Source organism: Microcaecilia unicolor, chromosome 7 (assembly GCF_901765095.1).
Source record: "Microcaecilia unicolor chromosome 7, aMicUni1.1, whole genome shotgun sequence".
Lineage (NCBI taxonomy): Eukaryota > Metazoa > Chordata > Amphibia > Gymnophiona > Siphonopidae > Microcaecilia > Microcaecilia unicolor.
This window is the reverse complement of record NC_044037.1, coordinates 138262385-138277199: the sequence shown is the minus strand read 5'-3', so window position 1 is coordinate 138277199 and position 14815 is coordinate 138262385. Positions and strand designations below refer to the sequence as shown.

Genomic DNA, 14815 nt, shown 5'->3' with positions numbered 1-14815 from the left:
CAATGCATTCATATGGGCATCTCTGACGTTTAGCTTGCACCCAATTTTAGCGCACGCTAAAAACGTGAGTGCGCCTTAGTAAAACTCCCCTCAGTTACCAAGCTTAGAATAAAATAATGTCACCCACAGAACTTTTCATTGGGGATATCTTGAAAAACCAGACTGGCTTGGTGTGTCCTAAGGACTAGATTGAAAATCTTTGCATTAGAGAATACTAGAGTAACGTACTACCACATCTAATATGTACACACTGGGAAGAGATGACAAAAAAATTTAAAAAACTCAATTAATTGCATGATTTCCAATTTCTAGGTTCGAAAAATGAGGACAATGAGACTCTAGCCTGGGAAGCTGTGATGAAAGAAAACTACCTGGTCAAAAGCAACATGAAGGCAAATAACTCAGCTGAACAGTATGTATTCTATTATAAAATGAATAGCCTTCAGAACAGAACTCTAGTAAGCATTATAAGGTCTGTTTTTCAAATAATGATAATTGTTTAAAACAACCTTTAAAGCATATTAAAATTATGTGGTTTGGTAAATAGTTGTGTAACACACAGGAGTTGACTACTACTATAAATGAAATCTCTCCCTCAGCTATGGATTTAGCCTAGTATTTTAAAGGACAAAATTACTAATATGAGAAGGTTTTTCCTATGTATTGTCCTGTTAAGCTATCAAGTTACTTGGATGACCTAGCCTTTGTTATGATGGAGTTCTGATTGGCAAAGTATGGTCATCTTTTACACCTCTATCTTTTTCATCTTGTCTGCTAGATATTTGCACTACCTATTAGCATAGAGCTGTCCCACTAGAATTTATTGGCCATTTAACAAATTATTTGAATTTCATGTTGCCTCAAGGTCTTTAGCCTGAAGAGCAGGGGATGATATTATTAACACCAATACCTAAGCATCTGAATTTGAAGCAAAATTAGGTATCTAATTATCAACCAGTGGCCTCCATTCCTTTTATATGTTTTTAATCATGTTTATTGAATTTTTGCAAACAAATAAATAACCAACCCCCAAGGCAAAATACAATGGACATCACAGCAATAGAAATTACAAGGAATGTAAAAGCTATAAAAATACTAAGGAGAGGGAAAGGCCTGGGCTCTTATGGCCTTCCCCCCCCCCCCCCCCCCCCCCATATGAACAAATGCTCTAATATCTAAAACCACCCTTCCCTTTTCCTTACAAAACCCATGAAATCTCACAAGAGGAATGAAGGAAAAAAAGGGTGAGAGAAACCACGTCAGAATCTAGAGAGAGTTGAGAATACCACTACGGGCCCTGTGGGGGAGGGACTGGATGTAACCCTCCCAAGTAGACAGAAACAGTTTTCTGCACTTGGGCAATGTCTTGGCCTGATTACTTTCAAACAGCATTATTGCATGAAATTTGTTACTCCAGGCCCAAAAAGAAGGTGGGTCCTGGACTGTCCAGACAAGTCTTTTTGCCTATACTTGCTTTCCTGAGCAGCTGATGCACCCCTCTCCCCAGCAACACAAAAACCTCAAATTGATCTAACAAAATTCCTGTTGGGGAAAGGACCATAAAATGACTTATATATATTCTATCACAGCTTTTCAAAACTGTTGTACAACTAGGCAACAGACCAGAAGGCATGAAAAAAATTGCTCTACATTGTTGCGTCGACCACAAACTGGTGAGTCCATTTTGCCTATTTTGAGCAACTGTTCCTGTATCATATAAGCTCGATTCAGTACTCTAAATTGTCATTCTTGTAAATCTATGTTAGTCATTATTCTCCCCACAAAACTGTAATGCTGAGAGAATCCAATCCCAATTCTGCAAAATCTTTCCCTGGACAAATCTGTAGTAAGGCCCTGTGAACTGATCCTGCATCGCATTAACAAAAAATTTCCGATCTTTCTCAGTAGAACCCCCCCCCCCCCCCCCCCACCCACACACACACACACACACACACAATTCATCCAAATCCAAAGAGGTAAACACATCTCCTAAAGAGGATTGAGTCTCCCCAAGCAGCTGGGACCCAGTAATCTCCAGTATATGAGACAAGTATATGAGACCTGAAAATCTTTGTTGGGCCTAACTGGTTCAAACATGGCATTTCCTTGAATAGGCAACATATCTGACACCTCCGCCAATATTGCCCAATAGCCTGTGCACTCCCGCCAAATGTCCCTTAATGGGCGCAGTAAAACATTACTTTTGATATACTTTTGAGCAGCTACGGGCGCATGTAATAAATATTGGAAATGCCAGGGTTGAAAATATTGCCTTTCCAATGTCAATAAGGTGAAGTTCACTGTCTCCAATAACCAGTCTCCCAAATGACGAAGCAAGCATGCTTATAATTAATTAATTTAATATCCAAGCTCCAAGCAGCCTCCGAAATGGTATTTTTGCTTTTACTTTAGCCCAGAAGAACTTATTTAATAGTGTATGTAGACTACAGATATCCTTTTTTAATAATTTTAATGGCAACATTTGCATTACATATAACCAACAGGGAAATTCTATCATCTTAAATAAGTGAACCTGTCCATGTAGATTAAGAGGTGTTTGTGCTTGTTCGTGTGGCCTCCATTGTTTCGCATGGGAAAGAATTCTGTCTCTTGGCCATATTCATAAGTACATAAGTACATAAGTAGTGCCATACTGGGAAAGACCAAAGGTCCATCTAGCCCAGCATCCTGTCACCGACAGTGGCCAATCCAGGTCAAGGGCACCTGGCACGCTCCCCAAACGTAAAAACATTCCAGACAAGTTATACCTAAAAATGCGGAATTTTTCCAAGTCCATTTAATAGCGGTCTATGGACTTGGCCTTTAGGAATCTATCTAACCCCTTTTTAAACTCCGTCAAGCTAACCGCCCGTACCACGTTCTCCGGCAACGAATTCCAGAGTCTAATTACACGTTGGGTGAAGAAAAATTTTCTCCGATTCGTTTTAAATTTACCACACTGTAGCTTCAACTCATGCCCTCTAGTCCTAGTATTTTTGGATAGCGTGAACAGTCGCTTCACATCCACCCGATCCATTCCACTCATTATTTTATACACTTCTATCATATCTCCCCTCAGCCGTCTCTTCTCCAAGCTGAAAAAGGGAGTGATTCTCCCCCTTCTGCAATAATGTTTTCTTATCCAGTCCTTATTACAGGATTTCTATCTCTCTCTCCTCTGTCAACCCTGCCCCCTACACCTGGAACTTCCTTTGATCTGCATCCTAAAAGTCTCTCAAAGGCTAATACACACATTCATGTGAACAGCAAATGGACAACAAATGGCAGGAGCTCATTGTCTTTCACTTGCTTGGTCAGAGGAAGGTGGGGGGAAGAGGTGGGGGTACTTGCTTCACCTGGCCTGCTTAATATCATTGTAATTTACAGAAAAAAGAGAAATTTCCACTTCTCATCGTCTGTACATTAATTCTTAGATATTAGATATTTAGCAGCACTGAAACTGCTTGGTTCAGGCCTTCATAAGTACAATGTACACCTCCACCAACATCTCCCCCCCCCTCTGGAAAAAAAGAAGACTGTTCCGGTCCTCAGTGTTCAGGCAGAGGAGACAAGAAAGGGTGCAGAGTTCTTCCCTTTGCTACAAGTTAACAAAAGGGGCCAATAGGGTTTGGATAGGAGGAGAGAGAGAATGATACTAAAAAAAAGGTATGCATACCTGTGTCTAGGAACCAGGAGGAGAAATTAAACACATGCAGAGGTAACCAATGTGTTAGGGTCTGTAGAGGGAGTAGTAGTATAAGAACTTCGTGGGGCATAGTTGTGTGAAGTATTTGCTGACATAAAAAGGATTTTAGGTGGAGTGCATACTTTGCGTAAGCAGGGGGAGATGCAACCAAGCAAACAACAAGATAGGATCAATATAACAATAAAACATGACAGTCCAATAAAGAGAGATCTGAAGGTACACCTAAATTAGAGAACCAAGAGGTGAAAATATCCCACCCGGACATGTCTAATGGGCCCTTGTAAGTGTCTGCAGCAACATGAGTAACAGCTAACATGTCTTATACAGCATTAACTACTATCTCAGAGTTTAAAAGAGTACAACATGTGGAGGAATTAATCACACCGCACACGCCTCCCGTGTGTGCAAGCAACATATCCACTGCAAAGCGTGTGTCAGTAACATATCAAATGATATCATCAATTTGGCTCTGTAATGTCATAAGGGCCTTACCCTGATGTTGTGCAGTGATTTCTACCACAGCCTGCAAACGCCTAATAGTTACACCAGCAAGTGCGGCTGGTCCAAATGGCAACCAGGCTGTGGAAGAAAGTGCATCGTGAACCTGTTTGGACAGTGGGGAGGTAGTGTTCACATACTCTAATGCAAGGGTAAGGGCTTCTTCCCTATCTTCATGGGAAGGTATAGCTGAAGGAATATACCTGCGCACCCTGGCATGGGTAGGAATCGAGTTAACCATAGTTTATGAAACAAATGGAAGGAGTTGGGCCAGATAGCAAGTACCTTTCCATTTAGGAGGCAAGGCCTGGTAAGCCCAAGAACCACAAACCCAATAGTGGCCCACTAAAGCTTCTAGTCCCTCCGGGAAGGGGAGATGGGGATCATAACCTAGCATGTGCATCAGCTGCATAGACACTGCAACAGATGTACATTTATTCCAGAATCTACAGAATAAAGTGTAAGGGCCATAGAAAGGCCAGGGGCTACCAGTATGGACATTAGAGGCTGCCAAGCGGGCAGTGAGGGGGTCTAGGTAACTGGAAAAGAAGGTAGAGTGATTAAGAGAGGGTTGGGACTGCCATGTCCCATTAGGAAGGAGGTGCATCAGACAGACAGAAATATCTGTATTGCCCAGAGCCGGGCCTGAGCCATTGTTGGTAAAGCAGAAAGGAATGGGGGTAGTTGGATCAAACAGGACAGAGAAAGAAGCAGAAGAGGATAAATTAAATGAAGACCACAATTGGACACGTCCATCTACCTTATCATTTTGGCACCGAGCATAGCTAGGTGAAATATCGCTGGGGGGAAAGCAAGTCAGGTTACCAGTGATCTGGCTAGGGGAAAGGGGAATGGCCTTACGTACAGGGGCTAGGCCAGAGCTAGGTACTATGGGAACACATACCACACAGTTGGCAAGACCTGATAGGCTAGCAGAACTGGCCAAGTACTGGACAAAGAGGTTATTCTCCAAAAGATGAGGAAAAAAAGGAGGCACAGCAAAAGCAAAGAGACAGAAAGAGGAGATAACAAGGAAGGGGGGACACACGTGAGGATGCATGACAGGGTAGAAGATATATAGATAGATAGAAATATATATAATGTATATATATATTTTTTTTTATTTTTTTAGAGACAACACAATAATAAAAGCAAATAACCTAGCCAGGTATCCAGGGGTAGCATGTGGGGCTGAGAGACAGTTAGGGAAAGCAAGCGGGACAAAGATTTCACTCAGGTAAAAGTAGTATATACTTCAGAGAGGGAGAGGCCTGTTCTATGCAGAATGGGAAAGAAATATTACACCCTGCCTGTGTTCACTAAAACTGTTGATAAGTGACAGGACTCACATAACTACAGTGTATGTTATAACGTTCAGAATATAAACCTTTTGAAACCTATTGTTATTCCATAAAAAAAAAGAGTCTCTTGAATAAAAGTCTTTTATCAGTCTTTGGATAATATTCAGGGTAAATGTTCAAAACTTAGGATGAGTAAGGTGCAGGTTTCACTGTAGAAATATGATGCCAGGTGTCTGAGTTCTGAATCTGCACTGCAAAGGGTGTAGAAGCTGTGATCTGGAAAGGGCCTTTGTATCTTGGCTCCGCCCACGATGCTGGACGCTGGTTCTTTAAGTAGACAAAGTCACCAGCTGAGTATCTGAGAACTGGGCGTGCACCTTCATGCTCTGTGGTGGGGGGTTTTGTGGGAGTGTTTTCTTTCCACAGGTGGATGAGATCCCTTGCTACCTGCAAAGCAGAAAAATAAAGAGACAGGTCATCAGCAGAGGAGACAGGAGGAGGTGTGCAGGGACCCTGCATATCACGACCTGTGATAATCTGGTGAGGTGTCAAGCCTGACTGCCTCAGATGTCTGTTTCTGAGGGAAAAAAGTGCAAGGGGTAAAGCTTGCAACCAGGTTAGATTTGAAATCTCCATCAGGATTTTCCTAAGGGTTGTTTTCAGGATGCCATTGGTGCGCTCCACCAGGCCATTCGCCTGGGGCCTGTATATGCATACACAGTGATGCGTGATGTGTAGCTTCCTGGTTAATTCCTGTAAAAGACAGTTACGGAAGTGTGTCCCATTGTCCGTGTGTATCCTAGAAGGAAAACCAAATCTGGGAAAGAGTTCAGTTAACAAACACTTTGCCACTATTTTAGCAGATTCGCTGGAACATGGATATGCCTCCACCCACTGTGAATATGGGCATACGCATACCAGCAGATACCTTTTACCTTGACAGGCGGTCTGCATGTCTGTAAAATCTATGTGCAAGTCCAAGAAAGGTCATACTGCTCTCGGGAGAACTGCAGGGAGGGACGATACCTGTTTCCTGGACTGAGAGGTGGCCTTCTGGCATACTGCACATAGAAACAAGAAATTCTGTACAATTGGTTTCAAGTTAGGCACCCACCATTCTCGCCTTATGTCATTTATCAAGGTGGATGCGGGGAGGTGTAGAGGCAAATGCTTTTGGCCTAACATCAGTGTTAGTGCTTGAAAGGAAATGCAAGGGTTACCTGATGGGTGAAACCATATCCCATCCTGAGACTTACATCCCGCACTTACCCAGTGCTTCAGCTCAATCTGGAGAGCTTGGGCTTGCATCTCTTTCAGGAGATCTATAGGTTGGGATGGCTGAAACTGTTTGCCTGAGCGCAAAGTAATTAGCTGAAGGGGCCTGCTAACTACCTCCCAGGGCTCTTCTCTACCTAGCTTGGCCTCATGATCACAAATATCATTCATGACAGAGACCCAGTCATTGTCTCCAGTGTGTGCCTGGCACTTAATTACAGCTACTGGGATCTGCTGTTCCAGTCTCTTATGTAACAACCAAATTATGTCACAGAGGATGGATAGATGTGAAACCGGGGTACCCTGCCCTGTGAGCATACCTCTCCTTAACCATCCATCTAAATTTTTAGTCAGTGCCTGGTGCACATATTGGGAGTCCGTGTAAATTGTCAGTGGTGACTGGGTGAATGAGCCCAGTGCCACCCTGCAGGCATAAAGCTCTGCTGATTGTGCTGTGTGTTTAGATGGGTCCAGAGACCCTGTCTGTACCTTTTCCCATTCTCCCTGACTGGAGTCCTGATGGGCCCTAATAACTGCATATCCCACTGCCAGTGGCTGATCTTGTGGGCCAGAAGCAGACCCATCAATAAAAACAGTAATGCTGCCTGGAATGGGTGATTCTCCTGCTAACCATTCATTCCTATTCTCACATGTGTGAGACTCTGGGCCTGAAATGCCAATTTCTGACAGTACCGTGGATGGATTTTCTGCATCCACTGTGCTGTGCAAAGTCACTGTGGGGTGAGAGAGCAGGAACAAGGCAGTTGCCTGCCTGGAACTAGATAACAAACCTGTGCATTGCTTCAAAATCACTTTAACACAATGAGGAACATACAACTCCATCTGTACCTGGAAAAACAAGACATTCAGATGCTGCACTGCCATTGCAGCAGCCCACAGCTGTTTCAAACACATGGAGTATCCTAGCTCCATTGTCCCTAACGGGCTTGACCAAAACATAATCAGTTTCTGAGACTTTCCCTGTTTCTGTGTGACTACTGCATGCATAGAAATTTCATCTGCTGAGATGTATACTTGCAAAGGCTGCCCTTCAACTGGAGAAAAAAGTGGCTTAGCTTTTTCCAGTATATCCAAGACATTGTGGAAAGCTAGTTTTTGCTCTGTGTCCCATTGTATTCGTTTGGAGCCCTCCCCTGGCTGAGTGCCCTTCAGGAGCCTCCAAATGGGCTCAGTGACTGTAGCATACCCTGGTATCCACTCTCTGCAAAAATTCAATAATTCCATAAGAACCCTGACATCTGACACTTTCCTAGGCTCCTTTACTGCTTTCAAGTCTGACATACGGCTCTCATGTACTAACCCTGCTGTAATCGTGATTCCTAGAAAAACCACCTCTGTCTGACACAACTGAGCTTTTGACTTATTTACCTTATACCCAAAATGATCTAAGGCTTTAAGTACCTGAACAGTAGCAGTTATGCATTGCGGTCGGTCAGGGGCAGATACCAGGATGTCATCAACATACTGATATAAGCCCACTGCCTGAGGCAATTGCTGTCGCACATTCTATAAATCTCCAGACAGAACTTTGTTAAAAACGGATGGACTCTCACAGTAACCTTGAGGCAAGCGAGTCCAAGTGTACTGTTGTCCCTCATAAGTAAAGGCAAACAAATCCCAATTTTGTTCATTCACTCCAATACACCAGAAAGCATTACTGAGATCTAAAACAGAAAAGTGAGTATGATCTTCTGGTATTCCCTGTGTTGCTAAAGTGGTAGGGTCAGGTACTACTGGGAATTCTGCTTTTACTACCTCATTAAGCTTGCGTAAATCCTGCATGACTCTCCACTTCCCATTAGGCTTTCGGACTGGACACAGAGGAGTATTGTACTCACTGCTAATGGGAACTATTATGCCATGCTGCATGAGTGTGCCTATTTCTTCCCTGATTCCTTCTATTGCTTGTCTAGAAAGAGTGTACTGTCTAACCCGTGGACCATCACAATCTGTCTTGAGAAAAATAGAGACACTTTCTACTGATTTGGCTCTCCCATATGGCTGCTGTGGAGTTACCCAGACTGAGGGAGGAACCTCCTTCCACACTCTTGTTTCCACTACTAAATTGCAAGGAGAGGAAACAATGCTACATACAAGGTTCCACTGTCGGCATTCCCAGGCTGCGTAATCATCTAATTTCCCTTTCTGAATCTTTTCCCACTGGCCCCTGGAAGAGGTACCCATTGGACGTCCTATTACTCCCACCCACCAGGATTCCTGCTCTCCCCGTGGGGTTGCATAGAGAAAAATACCTTCATCTCCTATCAGACAATATCTGGTTGTGAGATGTTTTTGTTTCTGGGCTGCACATATATCTTCGCCCATTAGGGGCCGCATGGCACCTGTCCTACAGGGAATCAGACCCAATTCTTCAAAATCCCACTTACTGGCAATAGTCTGTGTTATTATTTCAATTAGCCCTGCCTCTGGCTCCCATCTAAGTACTGGCGCTGTAGACATATACGCCTGAAATCTTTTCAAGGGTTCTGCTCTACAGTGTATCTGTACTCCCAATTTGGTCAATAAATCTCTCCCAGTAAGTTAATGGGAGAATCTGGGGCATACAAGAACCTTGCCTCTATTTGTTCCCCACCCAATTCTAAATTCAAAGGCACTGTATATCTTAATTTTTGGGACCGTCCAGAGAATCCTATCGTGCTGGTAGTTTCTGAGGAGAGGGGAAATGGGCATATGCTTTGACCTGAGCCTATGGTGGATATTGTAGCCCCTGTGTCAATCAAAAATTGGACTGGCACAGTAGCTAGTTTACCCTCCACAACAGGATCTGTTAGCCCAATTTCTGTCCTCAGAACCTGCTGCTGAGCTAGTCACTGGGGGCCTGGACCTTCCCTGTGATTCCATGTAGGTCGGAAATTCCCCCCCCCCCCCCCTCTGTGCCTGATATCTGGGGGCTGGTCCTGTATTTCATTGTCCCCTAGCCCTGCAATCTCTGCTTAAAAGTGTCCTATTTGCCCACAACTCCAACACTGGGGCTGTGAGAAATCTGGTCTCTGTGTGTGGTCTGTCCTCACCATACCTTGCTGAATCTGTCTCTGCCCTACCCCCACCCCTGACGGACTAATCAGAGCTAGCTGAGTTTCAGCCTGCTCTATTTGGGTAGAGAGAAATCTGTGTTCTAATCCTTTTTCTTTATTAGCCTTTTTGTCTGCCTGCTGCTGTGTTCTCTGCATAAAATGTACAATATGAGACATAATCTCGGCCCAAGACTTATGTTCTATAGCTACTACCCCGTCCAGAGCTTTCTGCACCTCTACAGGGAGCCCTTTCTTCAGGATGTGGTAAAATAAAACATGGGAATTTCCATAATCCCAAGGCTGACCTATTTCTGATTGCCACAAATCCTATAGTGTTTTTACATATTGATGAATATCTTCCTCTGGTGCCATCACCTTGCTAGATACATTGCTAAAATTGCGGGTGTCCCTGTATCGCTGTCTCAGGGCTTCCCAAAGCTTATTATGCATGGGACCAAACTCAGCACCATCACTATCATTGCTTTGTAATGTCACCCCTGGAAACCCTGCCATTCTAAAGATTTCATCTGTATTACCTCCTATCAATCTGGCTAGTAGTGCTTTCACATCACCGACAGCTACCGTGTGGCCAGATGTGATCTGCTCAAATTTAGCTATAAATGCTGAAGCTCCTTTCTCCAGAGGAGGCAAGGACCTGCAGACATTCTCTAGGTCCATAAAGGACCATGGGACATATTTTAACACAGGAGCTCCAGTTATATCCAAATTATTAGTCCTTAGTAAAGGATTCATTGATTTCAGCGAAGCTGACTCATGTGGGTGCTTAATTGCTACCATTGTTTTTCCCTGCTTATCTGGATTCTGTTTGCCCCGGGTATTATTCGCAGGTACCTTTATCTGTCTCACTTTACTACCTCCTGGTTTCTGACTATCAGTCTGTTCTATTCCAGCATCTTCCTGTCCTTCTTCTTCTCCACTCCCATCTTCCTTTTCATTTACCTTTATAATTTTTCTAATTTCATTCTCCAATCCTCCCTCTTTTATCCACTGTTCTATATATTCATCCATCATTAAAGATCCCTGTAATCCGGTAAGATTCAGGAATCCACATGCCCTAGTCCACACACTATCACCCTCGTCTGTGTTAGGATATTCAATAGATGCCTGCTTCACTGTTTTTTCAGGGGGAATGGGATCACACTGAGCTGACTGACTTGAAATTGTGGGTACAGGAGCAGTGGGAGCCGGCCCTGTCTGTCCTATAGATGGCAGTGTGTCCGGCAGTGCTTTAGGCTGTGCCGGTAGTTCTTTTTCAGACCTATCCATAGCTGGGGCTGAGGGAATGGGTGCAGTATAACCAGCAGCAGTAAGCCATATGGGCGGCTGCAGCTGATCTGGATGTTTGGAATCTGTGAGCTGTGCTGCAGACCCTTCCCCTATCATACACTGCTTGGAGACTGCCGCATAGGGCGGAGGGGTTTGGACTGCCTGATCATAACTACTGTTTGCCATATTATCCCATAGTCTCCACAAATTTAAATGTCTCTCCCTACTATATTTTTTTGTCTTAGTACATTCTATCCACAACCTTAAAGCTTTTAAAATCTCTTTGTCAAAACTTCCTGACTGAGGCCACATGATGCTCAGATTTTTAGTTCCATTAACCCATTTCTGGTGGTACTTTAAAATTTCGTTTCTGTAGGCCGGCACTGCCGTGGAGACCTGCTCCAATGCGGTCTGCATAACTACAACTAAACAGATTCTAATCTGAAGTCTTAGAATGAAGACAGAGAGAGACAGAGACAGAGAGAGAGAAAGCACAAATAAAAGAATACAAAAACAATCCCCACAAAATGAAATGACGTACTTACCACGCTGTCTTCTCACTTCTCACCGTTCGCCTATCACTATTCGCCTACCGGTTGCGCCTCGCCGGTAGTTTACGTTTCTTAAGATCCAAACACTTTTCCTTTGGTCAATTGCTTGTCGAGGCCTACTCACTGGATATTAGCCGTTGCAACACGTGCACTTGTTAGCAGACGGCCGACTCTGGTCCAATACTGCAGGGCGGTCGAAGTCCACTCAGGTTCAATAACCGGGCAGAAAACACCACTTTGTTTGTGCTTGTTCGTGTGGCCTCCAGAGTCTCTAATTACGGTCCACACTACTTACACAATCCAATTCCTCCCAATCGATATCTTAAGAGCTGGACAGCGGATAAAACTTTTTTAGACTGAAATAAAGAAAAAAAGGACCAGAGAAGCGCTTCTCGGGGTTAACACTGGTTTATTTAATTATCCAGAGATTAGGATAAAAAAATTAAGAAGATAGTCATAGGAATGGTCTAGGATATGGTAGAAATAAGAACATATTACAGAAATAGAAATTACAAATGAAAAGTTGGCCAGGGCAGACTCACAGTTCTCTGGCATGAGACAGGAGCACTGCACACTGACCTGCCTCTTGTCTGGCAGAGAGATATTATATAGGATTTCTTTTCCCTTTCAATACCAGAGGAGCACAGGAAGGGGGAAGGGTTTCTTCTTACCCCCCTTAATTAGCATCCCATATTCAGGCAGGATCTCCTGACAATAAAGAAATATATAGCATCTGTTTCTATTTCCTTTTGAGGATGCATTTGGTCTGCTGTCCAAGTGTCTTGGACATACCTTTCTTAAACCTTTTAATTAGTATTTTCTCCTATTCTGAAAGAGGAGAAAAAGGTTAATTATTGTTTCTTTATAGAGTTGTTATAGAGGTGTTATGTTTCTCTTGTCAATAGAACTATTGCTTTTGACTCCAGGGACCAGGGAGATAGTGTTTGAATTGTTCTAGGCAGAGAAGGAAATAAGGTGTTACCTGATTGTGGTTGTAAAAGTCTCTCAAAGGCTAATACACACATTCATGTGAACAGCAAATGGACAACAAATGGCAGGAGCTCATTGTCTTTCACTTGCTTGGTCAGAGGAAGGTGGGGGGAAGAGGTGGGGGTACTTGCTTCACCTGGCCTGCTTAATATCATTGTAATTTACAGAAAAAAGAGAAATTTCCACTTCTCATCGTCTGTACATTAATTCTTAGATATTAGATATTTAGCAGCACTGAAACTGCTTGGTTCAGGCCTTCATAAGTACAATGTACACCTCCACCAACAGAGGCAGATTGCGCCAGCCTTGCAATGTGTCAGATGTATGACGGAGCAAGAAGTCCACATTAATATGGTAAAAGTTTAGATTGTAAGCTCTTTGAGCAAGGATTGTCCTTCTGTGTTAAAATTGTACAGCGCTGCGTAACCCTGGTAGCGCTTTAGAAATGTTAAGTAGTAGTAGTAGTACTAGTAAGTGTGCATAGTTAATTGTATTCCTAAATACCTAACAGAATGTTCCACCCACTGAAGAGAGAACTCCCCCTGTCATCCAGTTCTAATGGTAGGCTGTGATGCTAACACCAATGACTTACTAAAAGTTTGAATCCAGAATAATCTCCATATTCCGTAAAAGTCTCTAACAAAGCTGGTAATGATTCTTGAGGGCACATAGCATGTACCAAAAGATCATCTGCAAAGGCCAAAATCTTGAAAGTAGAGTTTCCTATGGGAACATCCTTAATCTACAGATGTACCTTGATGTCCCTAATCAAAGCATCTAAAGCGAGAATTTTAAAACGGTGAGAGGGGACAACCTTGCCATGTATCTCTACACAACCTAAAGGGTGATTTTTAAAATGCCATTTACCATAATCAAAGCCTGGGGGTTTGTATACAATAGTTTAACCGCATCTGTAAAAAAACCTTGTATATGTGTCACGGTTGTGCCCATGTTTCGTGCTCTCCTTCTTCTCGCCACATGGTGGCCAGACCTGGTGGTTGGAATGGACTGTCTGGTTACTGTCACCCGTTCCAGATTTCAGCCCGGTCCGGATCTTCCAGACTGCCAGACTTGCTCTTTTGTTAGAACCTGCTCAGCACCCATAGTTGCCTGGTGATTGCTGCAGTGCGCCTCAGCTGCTGCTGGGCTTATTAGCCATTTGGAGACTCTCTGCTGTTGCCTTTGCATCACCTAAGGCCCTGGTATGTTGGTGCTTGTGGCACTTCTGCCTAGTTTAGTTTCTGGTTCAAGTTCCCTGCCTGATTCTAGTTTAGTCTTTGTGTAGTTTATCTTGTACTGTCCTAGTCTTGATTCTTGTTTGTATTTCTTTGTCTAGTTCTTTGTTCTATATGTGTCTTGTTTGGTGGCTGCCTGGCAGCTTTCAGTCATATTTCTTATCTGTTTGTGTTTCTTGTTTAGTGGCTGCACTGGCAGCTTTTAGTCCTTCTCTGTTGTGTGTTGCCTGTTGGTATCCTGCCCTTGCCCTGTCCTGCAAAGCCCTGCCGGCCGCCTGCACCCAGGGGCTCAACTCCTGGGGAAAAGCGGCTAAGTGCAGGTGAAGACTAGGGTTCCTGCTCTGCCTGTTCCAGCTTGTTTGCCTCTGCTGCAACCCCAGTCCGGGGTTCCAGTCCCGTTCTGCCCTGTCCCTGGTTTGAGGGTGGTTTTGCCTGCCGCTGCCGCTCCTCGGCAGTGGCCCAAGGGCTCACAACCCAGTTTCCAGCTTTGAAAACGTGACAATAAAGAGTCCAGGACTGAAAACAGAAAATCCCTATCTAATGTGCAGAGAAGGCCAACGATTCCACTGGACAACCTCCAGGGAGGCCAATATGGCCCTAATATTTTGAACGGCTGTGCGGCCCCGCACAAAACCCGCCTGGGACACATCAACCAAAGAATTGAATATGCGGCCTAACCTATTCACCAGCAATTTTGCAAACTACTTTGCCTCAAAATTTAAAAGAGAGATTGGGCGGTAAGAGGACGGGACAAATGGGTCCTTCCCAGGCTTCATCAGCCATTTGAAAGGAACTCGGGATTTGTCTAGTAGCTATCATTTCACCATACATAAGTTCCAGTGATGGTCCCCACAGCCTCCAGCATAAGCTTGTAAAACATAAGCCAAGAGTGCTTCCTTAATATACAGAGTTTAAA

At 43.8% G+C, this 14815-nt stretch overlaps 1 protein-coding gene across 1 annotated transcript in view; it reads left to right on the top strand.

Annotated features, from left to right (window-relative positions):
* TRPM8 (transient receptor potential cation channel subfamily M member 8) overlaps positions 1 to 14815 on the top strand; it is a 1843971-nt gene that overhangs the window by 1778517 nt on the left and 50639 nt on the right. The window contains 1 exon segment of the mRNA XM_030210821.1: positions 313 to 412. Coding sequence (XP_030066681.1) covers positions 313 to 412 — 100 coding nt within the window.